Source organism: Ruditapes philippinarum, unplaced genomic scaffold (assembly GCF_026571515.1).
Source record: "Ruditapes philippinarum isolate M1 unplaced genomic scaffold, ASM2657151v2 ctg1115_1_1_1_1, whole genome shotgun sequence".
In the NCBI taxonomy this organism is placed as follows: domain Eukaryota; kingdom Metazoa; phylum Mollusca; class Bivalvia; order Venerida; family Veneridae; genus Ruditapes; species Ruditapes philippinarum.
Window position 1 is genome coordinate 135349 of NW_026861434.1, and position 19242 is coordinate 154590.

General features: G+C 33.3%; 1 protein-coding gene across 14 annotated transcripts; it reads right to left on the reverse strand.

Annotated features, from left to right (window-relative positions):
• Positions 1-111: 111 nt before the first annotated feature.
• Positions 112-18286, reverse strand: LOC132715605 (PE-PGRS family protein PE_PGRS16-like). Of its 14 annotated transcripts, none has more exons than XM_060698624.1 (20): positions 18118-18285; positions 16615-16728; positions 15841-15876; positions 15136-15150; positions 14399-14491; positions 13826-13960; positions 12487-12651; positions 9738-9971; positions 9145-9222; positions 7746-7844; positions 7306-7410; positions 6660-6779; positions 5828-5947; positions 5387-5506; positions 4550-4669; positions 3668-3784; positions 1838-1951; positions 1401-1511; positions 835-924; positions 112-560 (listed from the first exon to the last, which is right to left on the reverse strand). In XM_060698624.1, the coding sequence occupies exons 1-20, from the start codon at positions 18182-18184 to the stop codon at positions 427-429; spliced, it is 2187 nt and encodes a 728-aa protein (XP_060554607.1). In that variant the 5' UTR covers positions 18185-18285; the 3' UTR covers positions 112-426. The 14 variants fall into 14 exon arrangements, with proteins under 14 accessions (XP_060554607.1, XP_060554608.1, XP_060554611.1 ...); XM_060698625.1 differs by having other exon boundaries at positions 7746-7806; positions 9143-9222; XM_060698628.1 differs by lacking the exon at positions 5828-5947 and having other exon boundaries at positions 18118-18286.
• Between the last annotated feature and the right edge of the window lie 956 nt (positions 18287-19242).

Here is a 19242-nt window from a genome sequence, read left to right on the forward strand (position 1 = left end):
TTATCTCGATATTTTTTGGACGGTCCCGATGACTTCGAGATAACGAGAGTCGACTGTAAGTGGTTTGCTTGTGCGTTTGTTTAATATCTGTAATAATAAGCAACAAAATAATAAATTTAAATGCTGTCCCTTTATTGGCAATTTAACCTTTATCACAAATTCACAGCAGACAAGAGTGTATAAGTAACTGCGAACACGAAGCTATATAAACAAAATTACATGAATTTCAGCTATACAAATGCACACGCTAATGAATAGAATGTTTAAGAGCTGGTATAAAGTAACATGAACACGTATTTGCATTTGCACATTCTTTATTGTGAATGTTATACTGAATGTCAGAAAATAATGTCAATATTTATGTGAGAATAATCTGTAAGCTCCGGTGACAACTTGCGATCATTATTGAGACATTGGGGAACTTGTTTAGTAGTATCTGCTTCCTTGTGGACAAACGCTGCAGCACATTCCTGGAGGTGTGTAACTTCCGCCACATGAACGCTTCCTACAGCTAGATTGTTGACATTTTGGCTTTGGTTGTGGTTTGGGTTGAGGTTTAGCTGAAAAAGAAATTATACAATTTTTAAAAAGTACAAATATTACTAGAATAAAAATTAGGCATGTTAATTATTACATACATATTTTAGACTTTGAACAGCATTTATTGACGCATATATAGACCAAACAGTATTCCATAAAAGATATTAAATAGGGCTTACATTTACAGAATGTCATTTTAATTTATATAATTTGAAGAGTAATATTGTATTTCACTAAAATATTTCACACATATATCATAATTCTGACATTTATATTATACTAAATAATGCTTACGTTCTGGTTTACAAACTGGACAACATTCACCGTATGGCACGTATGAGTTGGTACAGTACAACGGAGGACAATATACGTTATAACATTTACCTGTAAAATACAAAAATACCTAGTTATCTAATGATTAATAACATTACGTATACGAAACATAAGGTAAAAACACACTGAATCTACTGGAACCGGAAGTGATGTTAAATTCACGAAGTTAATAATCAAGCTTTAAACGTAAGTAAACTAAAGTATTACATGAAATGAGTTATTCGTGTATCATCTTTAACCCATAACCAGTTTATGTAATGTATTTTGCCATTTTTATTTTTCTTATTTCAAGTATAATAATATATTTTATGACTATTGTATACTTTAACATGTATTAATGTATTTTTTTGCACTTGTAAATGATTTAATATTTTATATGACCCTGTGACCTTGAAGCGTCCGTCATGGGTCTTACATTAGACATGTAATTTTGCGGTTATGCTTTTTTGTTCCAGCTATATCATATTGTGCTATTACTGAGAAAAAAATATTGTAATAAATGATGTTTTGACATTCAATATACGTACAATCTTTATTAGTACACTGTACATTGCCACTGTTACACGTGCATGTGTTACATTCGTCCTTGAATGACTGACCGTCCTGATACCATTGTCCTTTGTAATAGCATGGTTTTGCTGAAAACATTAATATTGTACTTTAGAGTATGAAAACCATTGTAAAAATAATCCCTTAATACTTTGTCTGCTTTAGTAAAATATTTATTTTGTATCTACTAATTTTACTGTTTTAAAGTTGTTACAGCTATGTAAAGGCAGTATTCTTGTAATCAGGTATATCTTGATTATTTTCTAGCCTTCTTTCACTTTAATTTACATTAAAACTTAGTTTAATATAATGTTTTCGAGGCCATTGAGAATAGATGTACAAGTATAATTCTTTTCTTAAGTTTGAAAATGGAACATCTGTTCAATAACATCCTATATTAGGAACGGAAACATACGACATTGCATGTCTGTGCACGTCACTTGACCATCTTTACACGTGCATGTATTACAATCTTCTTGCCAAGTCTCACAGTCTTGTCTCACTTTGCCGTTGTAAAAACATGGTTTTGCTGAAAACATGAAATATTTACCCGATTGTCGGCAGCGTTATTGTGCCATGCAGTATTGTGCCGTGCATGCATGTTCAATGAATACATGAAGAAACTATATGTATGATATATGTAAGGCAAGTAGAAAAATATGACGCCGCATGGATGTACGACAATATATGCAGGATTTATTTTCATCGAGTAGTATGAAAATGAATACTTAACGAGTATAGGCACAAGTGAAATTTCATAATTTTCATACCACGAGATGAAAATTAATAAATCCCATATTTCTGGGGAAAAAAAATCTGTCTTTTTTTGACTTTCATTGATTTCTTAAGACTTCTCCTATATTTGATATGAATTTAGAAGAAAGTAGTCTGGCAAGTAACCATTGAAAATACGGAAAACATTGTTTCACTGCAGTGAAAAATAATTTTTTTACAATGAAAATACTGAAAATATTAAGTTGGTCAAGAAATACTCTGTACAATTAGGCCAATGTTAATACATCCAATCAGCGTCTTAATAACCGCCTGAAAACCCAAGTGTGCATGCACTCTTAGACGATACACTAATACGTATAAAATCATTACTGTATGGTAAAAACAAAGATAAACGGAATATTGAATATTACTTGTTTTTTTAGTATTTAACATAACAAGAATGTGTAATTATATCACAGATTGGTACAAGAAAAGTTATTAGCAAATGGTTGAATTATTATAAATATTATTTCATTGTTCATTTGTTTTTCTTTTTATAACAAAAAAGAGTATAGTAAGCTGATGTTGAAGCAAAAAGCTCAAAGCTGCAAGCCATTTTGTGTTTACATAATCTTAAATCAATGGGTCATAATTTGAATAAAGTTGTTTTATGTAGCTATTTTCAGCTACAGGTATGTTAAAGCTGCATGCCTCCAGATGAGCCAAAATAAATCAACAAAATCAAACTTGAGAAAAATGAACCAAGATTTTAAGAAAAGTAACAAGATTCAGTATTCAAGTATTAATTTACATGTATAGGCGACTAATAATTGATTTTACAGTATTCTACTGCGTGACTAACGCAGTAAAGGCTGTTCTTATATATTTGACCTCCTTTTGGTAATTTACGTGGGTTCTAAGCGCCTTGTGCAATGTGAAAATTACATGTTCACTTCACAATATTTTCTTTTAAAACATTTTCAAAATTTTTAAGAATATAAACATGATTTTTTTAGGTATGCTGCTTTAATTCAAGGCCTGTACGTGGTTGTTGATAAATGTCCTAACGACAAATTTCTATTCCGGGGTCATGCTTTCGACAAACCTGGACAAAGAGGTCATGTCACACACAAATGATCTTAACTGTAGGCCAACATTATTTAAAGATTAATCTAAAGATAGAAATGACCAAAGTCATTATGATACCAATATAGGCAATATTGAACAAAGCGCCTCTAGATGAAGCCACACAAAAGTATCAATGCTTCTGAACAATTTTGGTTGTTTTCGGGTAAATGGCTTTCAAATTACAGACGGTATATGCAACAGAATAGAACCTTATAGAATATCTTCAAAACATCTTCATCAAAGTTGGACCAGTTGTTACAAGAGCATTTCTGAGAATCGATATTACTAGCTCACATGAGCATTATTTCCAACGGTGAATGGTAACAACATCATATATTTGCTGATATTTTCTGCTACTGTGATAAGTACTATATGCATGCTTTATATTAATTTGATAACTTACGACACACAAGTTGTGTACAGCTAACTTGACCGTCATAACAAGTACAATTGTTGCATTCATCTTGCCACATTTCACCGCTCTGTTTCCAACCACCCTTGTAGAAACATGGTTTCTTGGCTAAAAGAAATTCCAATTTGGATTATATCATGTTTTGTAATTAAGAAATGAAAAAAAAAAAAAAACAACATATGGATTAGTTAGCATCATCTTGTTATTATCAATTTGTTTAGGTTTTCTGTTATTACGTATATGTCCCAAAACTGTTAGTCGGATACTTATATGATACAGAATCAATCAGATGAACTCTGTCAATGTTTTTCGCTCTGTCTTTAGTTTTTTTTCTTAGATTCTCTATGCAAACTCAAGATTAAGGAATCTTTAAAAAAACCTTAGGATTGAATGAATCTCGAAATTCCCACATGAATATGAAACCACAGGAACTGCCACTCAATGTATTATATCTCCGTTATATGTTATAATGCTTTGATATTTGGTTATATATGACTTATGATGGTGAATTAATTTACAGTTCTTAGACAAATCTTAGAAGTTCAGAAGTATTGTCTTTTCTCTAATAGGACACTTTATGGCTTCAAAAATACTAATTCTGAGGTTGACTGTAATAAATAGTTTTTTATTTAGTCAACGAATCTTTGCACCAATATAAGCTGCAAAGTTCAAAGATGAATATATTTTATTCTCGGCTCCCTACGTCTTACATATACATTGTATTACTGAGTAATAACCTATTTATTGCTTTGATTGAGTAAAAATGGCAGCAAATGTGGAAGAAAAGGCAATTAATAGTCTAAGTATCACATACAATACATTAATAAGAACAGTAACATGTAATTGTATAATATATATTATAAAGATACATACGGCAGACATCATTTGTACATGTTACTGTACCATCGTTACATGAGCAGGTATTGCATTCATCAATAGACCATGTTGTACCATGAGAATACGTCTTACCATTGTATACACAACTTTTTGGTGCTGTAATTGATTTAAAGGCACATCATGTCTCAGAAATAAATAGTTTTTTTACTTACATAGAAAGGTCAAACATGAATTTCATAATGTTTAAATAATGGTTTCAGAGAATGTTAGATGCTTTTTACCTGGAGAAAGTAGCGATAAACGTGAAATAATTTGTCATAAAAGTAACAAATATGTTAACAAAATAGTATTTTGACTCCCGAACAAAACACTAATTTACTATAACTGTATTTATTGCCAGAAAGTAACAGGTGTAAAACACGGCTCAGGTAGTTGGCCAATGACCTTTTGATACTATAAAAGTACACCAAAACTAAAAAGCTTTTGAGAAATAATATAAATGATTATGTGAGACATAATGGGGTTTTAATATATAATAGAACACTTGTTTTACAATGAGTTTAATGTAATACAAGTTCACTCCACTAATGTTTCAGGTACGAATTATAGATTATAGTTGCTTCAGAATGATTGTATTTTAAAGTATCACAAGCCTGTGTAATATCGGGTATTTGCGTATGTTGATTTATTTAAAGAAAATCATACTTTAACATGTAAACATATTGATATAAACGGGTATAATCATTAGAATGTAATTTAGTTAATGTATGTGCTAATATCATTCATAATTCTAGGCATATGATACAGAGTTACAAATGTTCAAAAACGGGGTAGCAACTCTTAAAAAAGTGTCATATTTAAAGAGATACATACGACAAACATCATTTGTACATGTCACAACTCCATCATTGCAAGAACAGGTATTGCAGTCACCCACTGGCCAGGTGGCACCGTGCGGGTACATTTGACCTTGGTAAACACAATCTTTAGGCGCTGAAATAATTATGATCAGATATATTTATCTTCCACATACAATTTTACTGCAGATATTTACATATACATTTTACACTTATGTAAGAACAGCTAAATGAAATGGTATAAACCATAATTCACAACTGTTTCAGGGAAATATGTTTAAATTAAAAGATTTTATCCATAACATTGCTTTCACGCAAACAATACTAACGGATATTTCCATTTTGAACGTTAGATTCTTAACATTTATTAAGAGTGCTAAATAAAAATATAAAAAACACACACGACTAAATAACAATGATAATTAATTCTGATTTGTATGATTTGATTAAAACTTACGGCAAGGATCATTTGTACACGTCACAGCACCATCATTGCATGTACACGTGTTACAGTCACCCACTGGCCATGTGGCACCGTGTGAGTACATTTGTCCATTGTAAACACAATCTTTTGGCTCTAAAGGGAATAAAACATCGTTGAGAAGTGTTAAACATAAACCGAAGTACAAATTTGTGCGTTTCTCTGAATTCAAGTAATGAATATAATATCAATTGTTTCATAAGCGAAATATATTCAGATCTCGAAATATAAAAAGCCACAATTCGCATTATCTCATTTAGCGTTATTTTTCGTAACCAAATTATCTTTATTTACTAGGTATAAAGGTTTCCAACCATGGCTGATATCTACTTAAATCATTGCACATGGATTCATTGCTTTTAGACATTTTCAAATGTTATTGCTAATCGTAAAAAGGGAGATATAAATGTTGAAGACACTTTTAAATAATTCCATGTAATAAGATTATTTTTAAACTCGTCTCAAAAATGTTAAAATAATCACCATGCAAAGGTCGCTTTAAAACAATTTCTTGAAATTTTATATTTTATGACAATCCATGCGATATCCTATATAAAAACTATAAAAGGAGAGATCTGTAAAATGTAATACGAAAACAATATACTGGGTTTATCATCAAGTGCATATGTAGATATTATAAGTTAGACCTTGAACTTTCGAGGAAATCAGTAAACAGTAACAGGCAACAATGCATTGGTGAGTTGTTATTGTTTTTTTTTGTGTGTACAATATTGTTAATTTTCGTTTGTAAAATGCAGAAATCGAAAAATAAATGTTATATTTATCTAATTATTAAACATATACATACTGCAAACGTTATTTGTACATGTTACTCCTCCGTCACTGCATGAACATGTATTGCATTCATCAATTTGCCATGTAGCGCCATTTGGATATGTTACACCATTGTAAACACAGTCTTTTGGAGCTAAAGATGGATCAAATATAGTAGTTAATTTAATTTAATAAAGGGTTATATCTTCTATGACAAACAAGAGCAAAAAATATTCAAAGATGCCGCTTTAATAATTACAAAAAAGTTCCTTCTTTTTCTAATAATCAGGTTAATATCCTTCATTGTCTTTTATGTTATGATTAAATGGTGATATATCACGCCATTTTATAAGTTTAAAATTAGCGGACATTAAGACTATGATATCATAAAGGAAACATTCAAACTTTAATTTACAATAATTTAACTTTAATCTAATGGGATAAACAAGAATAACGCTTTGATAGTAAAATGAGCGGACATTTAGGCTATCATAAAGGAAACAGCCAAACTTTAATTAACACGAATTTAACTTTAGTGTGTTTAACAAGCTAAGAACATTGCTTTGTTGAACCATATAATATATAAATGATGTGATAGCATTATATAACATCAACATCATGGCATGAGTTAATGTTATCACAAAGGATAACAAAAGAATATATAAGTAAATGTAACATACGACATGGAATGATGATGACTACAATGCCATTTGTACAGATACATGTGTCGCAACCATCCATGAATTGTTGACCGTCTTGTCTCATCATATTCTTATAGAAACAACCTTGAAATATAAATATTGAAAACTGTCAACTATTATGGTAAACTTATGTTTTATGCTGCTGTTGATTTGTTGGATAGAAATGTTGATAGATGGTAAAGTAGCCAAGCAGACGTTAAGGCGCGCTGGCAGCATTGTACCTTAACTGATTGTACTGGATCTGTGCAGGTTCAAACAGTTATATTTATTAACGACTGAGCTAATTATTGATTTGGTACCTTTCAGGTGCGGTTAAATATACCAAAGAATGCACGGCATTCGAAAATTTCACCTCTTATAAAAGTTGATTGTCTACCAGCCTAGGTTATAACACATAGAGTATGTTAGCTAAGACATACCTTGTCCGCCTGCTCCACCGGCACCACCCTGTCCACCGGCACCACCCTGTCCACCGGCTCCGCCCTGTCCACCGGCACCGCCCTGTCCACCGGCCCCACCTATAACAATATGTACTCGTTAATAACTAAAACACATATCACTAGTGGGAGTAACATTATAACTCCTTGTTTCCTACAAAGATGTTTTATAAATGTATAAATGGATTCTTTTTTATTGTGACCAGGTTAATAAACATAAGAAACTTAAACATCAATGTTTAGTTACAAACACTCGATATCCATGTAATAAGTAACTTTTAAGCGATTCATTTTATATCAAGTTTCCAACCTTTTCATTAATTATTAATAATTTTTAGTATTGCATAAATTGTGAAGTAATGGATTATACTGTATACACTTAACGTTTTACACGTTAAGGATTTACAACTATTTTGTAACATCAGTCAAGCTAACTTGTCAAATGAAATAGTGCACACAAAGCTTGCTGTAAAATAAAAATAATGATGAATTCCAAAACTTTGAATGTAATTATTTTATCATGTATATTATAAAAAAGGTACATGTCTTTAATAATTACAATCTGTAGTTCAATCCATTATGAATACAAGTAAGCATAGCAGTTAATATGTCGTACTGATTTTTTTTACATCACAGGTCAATGTCAATTTATTATATCAAATCACAGGTCACAGTGCCATCGCTAAGCACCAAATATAGCTCACGTCAATATAGTTCATCACGGAGATCGGTCCGTTGATAGACGGTGGCAGCAGAAGTCTAAAATTAATACTTCTTAGTATAACTTTTTCACTTTCATATATACCACAAACATTAGGTAATATTTAACTGTAAGCATGTGCTATTTGTATAAGTCTAACTTGTAATGTAAGATTAATTTGTCATGTGTAGACCTCCAAATTCTTGCTCCTCGTCTTCGGCATCACAATTTTCTACTGTGATAATTAATTCAATTTGACGTTAAATGAGGTTGTTTCGGTGATAACAACAAGAGGTCAGGAATCATTTGTCAGTGACTGTGTAGAGTAGTTAGATGAAGTTATGACGAGTCGAACCAACAACATTGATAGCAATATGTTTCGATAACAATGGCAAGAATTCAGCTTGTAGCAAAAGTGGATACACTGAATGAAGCTGTAAACCGACACTTAAAGTTTTCTTAAAATAGGTTGGTCAGTTATTTTATAATAGGGAGTTGAAACTATACATCGCTTTTAGAGCCTATATTTTACTGTTGATATATTTATCCCAGAAGCTGTCTAGTTCACACCTAACGAGTTAACTCCCGTTGAGCTAAAGTCATTACTACATAACAGATAAAGATACATGTACAGCTATTTTGGCGGGAAATGAATACGTACTATATCACAATCAAACCTACCTCCAGACATTAAACTAAAGCCGACACTACCGCCGGCACCGCCGGTCCCGCCGGCCCCACCAGATCCTCCCTGACCCCCTGAAGTTAATTTGTTAGTTATTTTAGTAAATCATATGTACATAATACTCAACGTCTATACATTCAAAGTACATAATTATATAATATCAGTTATTGCATGTTAGTTTAAGTATAGTAAGTTGTAGAAGATAAAACACATAAACACTTAAAATTACAAACATAGACAAAGGTAAATTATAGCATACGTGTGTATTAGTAAAGAGTATATATATATATATGTGTGTCAGGATGATAATGCCGGGATATATTTTGAACACATCAATATCGACACCTCTTGAAAAATGCAGGGTAAATCAACTGATTAGGAACTAAACTGACGATGTTTAAATGGTGACGCCTTATCATGGTTTTGTAAGTATATGCTCCATGCTGCAATACCGCATAAGTACTAGTCTTGTTATTCAGATTAGTAAATAGTTACATTAAAACGATTGTAAAATACGTATTGATTTGCTAACGTATGTTTAGATATATTTTAGTTAACTTAATTAGTTGATCGGCCTAGAAAGTTTTACCTTGAGACCATAAACCGGCACCACTTCCTCCACCTCCTCCGCCACCTCCGCCGCCCCCGCCGCCTCCACCAGAGCTTAAACCCCAACCTGCCCCTGCACCCCCACCCCCTCCACCACCACCGCCGCCGCCTCCACCGCCGCCGCCAGAGGTCAAACCCCAACCGGTCCCGCCAGTGCCTCCTACACCACCGGATCCACCGGCTCCCCCTGTTCCACCGCCGACGCCTTGACCACCTAAAGTTGGTATTTACACGCTTTAAACAGTTAGAACTAAACCAGCCTTACACCGTTTCTTTTATATTCTCGGAATAGAAGGACGCCGGATATAGTTTTAACTTTAGGGAGAACTGCATGGGTAGATTTAACATGTTTTACATGTATATTTTACGTTGAAGGACGCGTTTGAGAGATACAGAAAGTAAATACATTGTATAAATGAAAGTCTGTGGATAATGTCTGTGGTTAATGTCTGTGGATAATGTCTGTGGATAATGTCTGTGGTTAATGTCTGTGGATAATGTCTGTGGATAATGTCTGTGGTTAATGTCTGTGGCAAAATATTGGTTTGATATTTGATATGAGCGTGAATGAGTTCAGTAAAAACGTACATTGCAATGATATGGTAGAACAAAATAAGCACATATATTAAGGAAATGTAAGTAAGTAAGTAAGTAAGTAAGTAAGTAAGTAAGTAAGTAAGTAAGTAAGTAAGTAAGTAAGTAAGTAAGTAAAGTAAGTAAGTAAGTTAGTAAGTAAATTAGTAAGTAAGTAAGTAAGTAAGTATAAGTAAGTAAGTAAGTAAGTAAGTAAGTAAGTAAGTAAGTAAGTAAGAATTGACTTGTTCAAAAATCTTATTGCATACATCGCCTAACAAATATCAAAACACCGATTACATATACTGTATAGTTCTAAACACTAAAAATATTGAATGGAACAAGCAGTCAAATAATCTTACTTTCAAAATATGATAAGGATATTTGGATATAATTTGGATAAAATAAAAAATATAAATAGATAAACGGAATTGTACATTCAGTCAATTCTTAAATACCAATATTTCTTACCTTGAATCCATACACCTATACCGCTTCCACCACCACCACCTCCTCCTCCTCCACCGCCCCCACCACCACCGCCGCCGGAGCCTACGCCCCAACCTACCCCGCCTGCCCCACCGGTACCTCCTACGCCACCTGTACCTCCTGTACCACCGCCGCCGGATACGCCCCAACCTACGCCGCCGGCTCCACCGGTGCCTCCTACGCCACCTGCACCTCCTGTACCACCGCCGCCGGATACGCCCCAACCTACGCCGCCGGCTCCACCGGTGCCTCCCATGCCACCTGGCCCACCTGTACCACCGCTTCCTGAGCCTACGCCGGTTCCACCGCCACCACCTCCTCCTCCACCACCCCCACCACCGCCACCGCCGCCGGATCCTACGCCCCAACCTACTCCGCCGGCTCCACCGATGCCTCCTACGCCACCTGCACCACCTGTACCACCGCTTCCTGAGCCTACGCCCAAAATCACGCCGCCGACCCCACCGGTGCCTCCTACACCACCTGCCCCACCTGTACCACCACCGCCGGAGCCTACGCCCAAACCTGCCCCTCCAGTCCCGCCACTGCCTCCTGGGCCACCAACACCACCTGCACCACCGCCAATACCCTGAGCCCCTTAAGTAAGTATAATTTGGTATGATTGTATATGGTTAAAATATTTGCTGTGAATGTTTCTATGATTGCATCGGTTGGGATTTTTTTGTTAATGACAGTTTGCATCTTGTTACATCAATTATCGCTCTAACGTGAATTTCATTCGAACGGTGTTTTATAGGACATATTAGGCGTTTTTGTATTAAAGGCACAATATTTTAAAATGTCTTTTAAAATTTATTCGTCATAATAACGGCTTTCTTTCACGATTTCACATACACACTTACACCTTTGTGACACTTCGCTAATGACGTTCAAGTTCTGAAAAATAGGATCTATTTCATTTTGACTATTAATCTTATATGTAACAGTTTCGTTCGTTGAGCGCCACACGCAAATTTGTGTTTCATCCCGGTAGAAAAGATCAAGAAACAGTACGTTAGTCTAAGTTAGTGAGACATTTAACGAGCAGATTTTCAAGCTGAACAGTAAGAATTGACATCAGACAAAAAGTATAAGAATAAATAATGACTACTGCAAATCACCAAGCCAGTAAGTAAGTAGATAATAATGTAAGTAGAGAAGTATGTAAGTTGTTTTGTTAGTAGGAACTTAATCTAGTATGTAAACTACCCATCAACATATCAAACAGAATTCACTAACGAACTCTCAGTTATCTTCATATAGATGATTGTTTCATTTTCAATGAAAAGAAGCGTCTAATGTTTTTATTGTTTAAATATCGACTTCGCATAAATAACAATTATAAGATAATTGCACATGTAGTATTTCATTCTTTGCATAAATGCGGACTTTAATGTGTATAAATAAATCAATTTTTCACTTTTTTCCATAAGTCTTTTAATTAGTTTTTGAGAATTTTAATACATACTTTTGAACAAATAATAATTCAATGTTTCGGAAGAGTAAAAATCTTATCTCATTTCGTTCACAATAATGTTTATGCCATAATCTCATCGAGTTACAAAAGAGTTACTAATTAGTGAAATTAGCAAAATACATTGACAAAACACTAGTGTTAATATGTTTCACAAAAAAGTTAGTAAATTAACTGACCTATAAATGCTTACCTTGAAACCATACACCAGCACCCCCTCCTCCTCCACCTCCACCGCCGCCGCCGCCGCCGCCTCCACCTCCACCGCCGGAAGTTATTCCCCAACCAACCCCTCCAGCACCGCCGGCACCGCCTAAACCTCCTGCCCCACCAGATCCACCGCCAACACCCTGACCCCCTTTAGTTAGTATATAATGTTATAAAATTAGTATTTTTAAAAAAAAATCTTTAAAAATATCTTTCTAACATTTCTTATTTTCGTTACTGAATATTTTTTTGGACATTTTGCACGATTTGTCATCAAGTTTGATCAGCAGTCATTCCTCCGTTTTTAATTTTCATTGTTTACAGGACTTGGCTGAAAGTTTACAGGATACTACAGGTGTGAAACTGTGACTTGGACTGAGCTTTAAAATCTAATGATTTTATAACGTTTTGATCTAAACTGCCGACAAGTTTGTATTCTAAAAAGTAACATTTAAGACATCATTTTATGAGGACGCAATATTAGAGGAAAAGAACTGGGAAGATCAGTAATTAAGCAAGTAGAAGCTTCCATCAATTAACTGAATCCGTTATAAATGATTTCTTGTTAAAAGAATATTGAATTGTGATTTAAGCCGAACAACTTTAGAATTAAGTTGATCAGATTCAATTGCATCTAAGTTCAAAAAAGAGAACTGAAGACATTTGAAACATGCAGTCCTAAACTTTTACCTATTTCTTCTTTTCATATCTACAATATACTTAGTAAAGTATTTCTCGATAAACATTGCGTTAATGATCATGGCAAACTGAAATTGTTTCGCCTAGGATTTGGTTAAACATTGCTTCGCTAGGGACTAAGTTACACATTGCTTCGCCTCGGACTTAGTTACACATTGCTTAACCTCGGACTTAGTTATATATTGCTTTGCCTCGGACTTAGTTACACATTGCTCTGCCTCGGACTTAATTATACATTGCTTTGCCTGGGATTTAATTATACATTGCTTTGCCTGGGACTTATTTATACATTGCTTCGCCTCGAACTTAGTTAAACATTGCTTTGCTACACATTGCTTTGCCTGGTACTTAATTATACATTGCTTTGCCGGGGACTTAGTTACACATTGCTTCGCCTCAGACTTAGTTATACATTGCTTTGCCTCGGACTTAGTAATACATTGCTTTTTCTGGGACTTATCACTACAAATGCCGTTTATCTAACCCACATTATCTCTATGTGATTAATTGTCAACTTTTTTATTCAGATTAGTAAGAGACAGATACATAAGGAAGACTGAAACAAGTGGTTAAAATGTTTCACTATAAAGTTAGTAAACTTAATCAATTTAATGGTAAAGTATTACCTTGAGACCAAGCACCACCACCACCTCCGCCGCCTCCTCCTCCGCCGCCACCGCCACCGCCGCCGGAGCCGACGCCCCAACCGGCACCGCCGGCACTTCCTGCGCTTCCTGCCTGACCGCTAGCACCCTGACCCCCTAAAGTTAGTACGATTTGTTTAAGAGGACTTTGTTACATTCTAGTTTTTCGTTTGTAGGTAGGAGAAATGAAAATACATTCAACTCGAATATAGACATTTTGTGACACATAGTACAAATTTGCATTGCCGTTGTCTTTGGGAACAGAATATACCTAGTAAAACCTCCGCCTTTTGGCGATAACCTGAAAGATTTCGTTAGTTCTAGATATACAGAATTAGTAACAGTGAGTGATTAGTAAGTCAGAAGAGATTGTTATTAAATCTTCATGACTTTATGTAAGTGTAAGTCTTAGTTAGTTGAAAACGAATATTCATATACGATTAGTAAAATATTATTAGAAAGTTATTATTTACACCATATCCAAGGTTAAATAAAATATTTGCTACATATATTGATAATACAGCAGAGTTGATAAAATTGGGTACATATTCTTACCTTGTGACATTGCCCAGCCGCTACCGCCACCGCCGCTGCCGCCTCCTCCTCCTCCTCCGCCGCCGCCACCACCGCCGCCGCCTCCATTATTTCCTATGGTTGGCAGATTATTTTATTTCACTTGTTACTTTTAAGCGTTTCATAGCGATAATATACTGGCAAAAGTCATGATCCGCTGGGATACATTCAGTGTTGAATATTAGATTAATTTGACAGTTTTGTTTAATATCTCTCAGACAATTTAACCGAGTAAAACGATGTTAAAATTCTTATTTTAATAAAGTTTCCGCGATAGGACTTAAATGTTCCTACAGTATCATATAATATTATACGCGGCAGAGACTCAATTTGCATGATTACAGAAAAAAGATAACTTTTTTATGAAGGATAATTGTTCCTCGGATTTGAATTTTATCAGTACAATAACTATTACAGGTTCTTGGTTAGATAATCAGAAATCGTGACGTGGATGCGAGCATTATGTTAGTAATATCTTTCTAATTAATTCAAACGCTAGTTAACTAAAGTAAAAGGTCAAGTTCTGACTTCCAAATATACAAACTTTTAATTGTTTTATAATTAGTATGTAGGCGGTTAGAGGAATTAATAATAAAAATATCACCGAACGTTAGTATGACAAAAATTTAAAAGAATGTTAATTAAATATGTACTTTTTGTTAGTGATTTTCATGACAAGATCATATTTATAAATACATCAAAAAGTAGCTTTTCCCTACCTTGACCGCCGGCAACTGAAAATGATAAAATTAAATATAACTTAATAATCTTGAATATCTCAATATTTTGATTATAAGCATTCTCACGTCTGATATGTAACGTAACAGCAAAGTCAGACTGGTTAAAGAGGGACTCCACTGAGGTTTTTTTAAACATTAAGGTCGAAACTTGCATACCATTTGATAAAGTCTAACTTATAATAACTTGGGTGCAAACTTTCAGATCATTTCCTCATCCTGTTTTCACAAATTAATATTTTTTATTGTGAAAAATGACAAGGAATGAAAGCGATGCAGCGATTTTCACTCAATCCAGGCTACGAATCTTGCCCCTGCCCCCCTCCCCCCAAAAAATTCAATATTACTCAGATTATATTTCTTAATATCATTTGCAAATTGATCCCTTCTAAGTGCATCACTTGGTCTATACAAGAATTTCAAATTTTATGTTTTATCCGTTTTTTTTGGCCTCGTGGAAGTCCTTTAATAAAGAGTTAAATATAAAATATCTGACATACTAGTAATGTATACATGATCAAGGGCCAACTGATGCACCACTTTGTAAGATATTACTAATTGTTTTCATTTGTTTGTACCAATGTACCTGTATATGGAAAATATTATATTTGTATAGCATTTTGATCTCTGATATTCGCTAACTTAGAAATATAAAACTCGCTTTTTTATAAATGATAAGTTACGTACCTCCATTGTTTCCATTTCCGCCAGCTTGTCCTCCACCTGATATAAATAATCAGACATCATTGTATTGAAATGAACAGAATCTGTTTTAAAAATACTGTTCAATTACAAAGGGAATTCAATCCGAACGATGTGCAACATGATAACGTAAAAATATGTATAAAGATAGAATTATTCTTTGTCTATGGACTCACTGGCATAACATGTTTCATAACGATAGCATTGAAAACAAGAAAAATAAGATCCGCAAAATATAGTTTTCAGACCAACTGGGTAAACCAAACCAGAAAAAAGTCAAACAGATGATTTACAAAGTGAAAAATGTCTTCTGAAAATATTACATCGTGATATAATTTTTGTAAACGTAAAAGTGCTAATTGTCAAATACGTAAACAGTTTATTCTTGTCAAAACCTTTTTCTATGACACTCTAAAATCTGATAATGATTAACAAAGAATAGACTTCAGTAATTTTTCATTCAGCCGTTTTTTTCTGGGTTTTAATTTTCAAAATAATACAAACTTGACTCGTTAACTCGTATGTGCTTAATATTAATATATTGTTTCATTTGCTTTAAAGTTAATCAAGTTGTTGAAACAGTTTCCTCAGTTGAATATAAAACAACGATACTTAAGTAGGTGAAAAAAATTGTCATTAGAAATTATACAAATAATTTGAAAGGATATGCAATTTCAATTTATACTGAATGATACCGGTATGCCATCAAGCAGTAATATTTTACTATTGTTATTAATAAGAATCAAAATGAGAACTTGCCACAGGTGCTTGAGCAATCCAAGAAGCCGTTGTTACAATTGCACGATTCACATTCTGCTGTCACTACCTCTCCGTTTCGTAGTCTCACACCCTGGTAAGAACAAGATCCGCGGTCTGAAATACAAGAACATCATTATAGCTTTTAAGAGAGGTACCAATGTTTCCCTATACGCCGTTGTCGAATTGTTTTCGGTGTTTTAACCTCATCACCAAAATGTTTGTTGATTCCGAAAATCATAGTTGCTTTCATTTACTTTTTGTTCGTTTTTTAAGTATAAAATTTGTCTTAAAATATGTTTTAAGCAATAAGTCTCAATTGATTTATTAAATAGTTTAGATTAGATAGGCGTTTCAGAGATAAAAAGTTAAAAAGATGAAAAGTTAATCTAATTCAGGATGAATCTTGCAATACTTTTTGTTGTATACGATTCGGCTATACATTTACTATAAATGAAATCTTGTTCAATTCAACATATTAATAGTTATATTTGTATATCAATGGTATATAAGTACATCAAGTTGAAATTGATCTTGATTACTTATTTTCAAAACATGATTACTTATTTTCAAAACAAAAAAGATGTCTTTTTGATTGCTATAACAAAACAATTGAAGATATAACTAGTTCTTGTAAATGTTTCAAAACAAACTGTACTTTTGATGACTAGTGATGGGAGTTTAAATATATTTTATACATATATATTACTGAAAAATCTGATGTTTAATTGTTAACACTTTCATCATGTTAATATATTGCCATACTTGATGGGATGTTTACTGCGGTCATATTATGTCAATGTGCTACATGTCTCAATGAAATCCTTGTTGAATGAAAATAAAACTTGTAATTTCTTTACTTTATTCTTTACATTATATTATTATATTTGTTTCGAAATACTAAATAATGCTGAATTATACTACATTACTTCTTCAAAAATCTAAAAAAAATGAGTTGTTTACATTATATATTCAAGAAGAATTTCTATGATGTTAGATATTATTAATATTTATTCTAAGACTGATATTTTACACATAACAACTTAAACTTAAACTCTCTCTTTATCGTATTCTTTTGTATTATAGAAACATACAACATATACAGATATATTTGTATTAATATTGCTTTAATGAAATTTAGGTATCAAATAATTTATCAAAATATAGTCTTCTTATATGAATTACCCAACGCAAAGTTATGGTGAAATTTAAAACAGTGCCCCCTTTTCTGCAAAAAATACTTTATCAGTATTTGTTGATACAAATATGAAATATTGTAAGGCTATTTCACCATACATGTTATATTTATGTGTATACCACATATAAAGAATAAGAACAATCAAATAAGGAAAATATATGAAAATATGAATGATAACTCATCAGTATATGTAAATGTGTATGATAACTGATTTTACATTTATGTGAGTATATAAATACAGAGTAAGAATAATAATGTAATAAAAACATGAATGATAATTGAAGATATGTTTATAGATATAGACTTACCCCTTGAATCTCCGGCTTTAACTACAAGCACACATCCCAGAAGGAGTAATGCACGTACAGACAACATAGTTATCTTTTCACGCGCAATTTCTCAACAATTTCCGAAAATATATAGTTACTTTAGACGTTGCACTTAATCAAGGTGGGACGGATCTGACTAGGAATATCGCTCATCAACATATTTATATAGAGGCATTTTTTATTGTTTGGTTGTCATGGTTAAAAAGACATATGTAAATTAGTCATGTTGCGTTTCAATAAGACAATTTCATTGAACTCGCCCTTCAGGTTATGATTTATATTTCCGGCTAAAATTGTTTCGTGACGCGCATGTTCATAAACTCATGAATATCTCTTACATAGATTACCTTGGTTACATTTCTTTTGTGGTGTAAAGTGAAAAATATTTTCAAAATCATTATCAGATATTTCATAGTATGACCTTTCGGTATTATTTTGAATTATTTTATTCTATAATATGCTTTTAAATGTTTTAAGAAGTATTATGTCAAACAATACTCTGAAAAGGAAGGGTTTTCGAACATACACTATTTAATTTAAGTGTATTATCAGTTAACATTTTTAAAGTAATTCAGTGCATATCGGGCAAGTTTAATACAGGTTTAGGAAGGTAAGATTGTCCGCTACACAAGGAACATGTGGGAAAATTTCAAACTGAATGAAAGTTCCATCACTTGAACCCACTAAGGTTATGTACATTGCAATTCAAAATGACATTCAATGATAACAATTTCAAAGAAGTGCATAGAGTGCATTGTCAAGATCACACATTGTTCGGCCGAGTCTGATCTCTAGTTAGGAGATGGGTTTGGTAAGGAAAATATGGAAGAACGGGTTTCAAAGATGAGCCCTGATTTTGCCGTCACGCAACAGCAACATCTAAAGTGGAAGATGCCCGCTTTACAGTGGTGGGCATAAGTCGTTTATGTAGTATAAATTTGTCATCAGTTTTTTTTCATTACTGACAGGCATTCTAAAGCTACATAAGATTAGCACTGGCAAATACCCAACCTCCAAGCTGATGACGAATAAAAATTGCGACACATTGCTCGATCGGTACATACTAAATGCTTTCCAAAATGAATGAAATCATGACTGGCGATC

Excerpts from the sequence above, each read along its gene's own strand:
- LOC132715605 (XM_060698624.1), bottom strand. The coding sequence starts at position 18,184 with ATGTTGTCTGTACGTGCATTACTCCTTCTGGGATGTGTGCTTGTAGTT. Across the intron at positions 16,729-18,117 it reads TAAAGCCGGAGATTCAAGGG|ACCGCGGATCTTGTTCTTAC; the intron begins GTAAGTCTATAT and ends CTTGTATTTCAG. Across the intron at positions 5,948-6,659 it reads ATGTACAAATAACGTTTGCA|AGCCAAAAGATTGTGTTTAC; the intron begins GTATGTATATGT and ends TATTCCCTTTAG.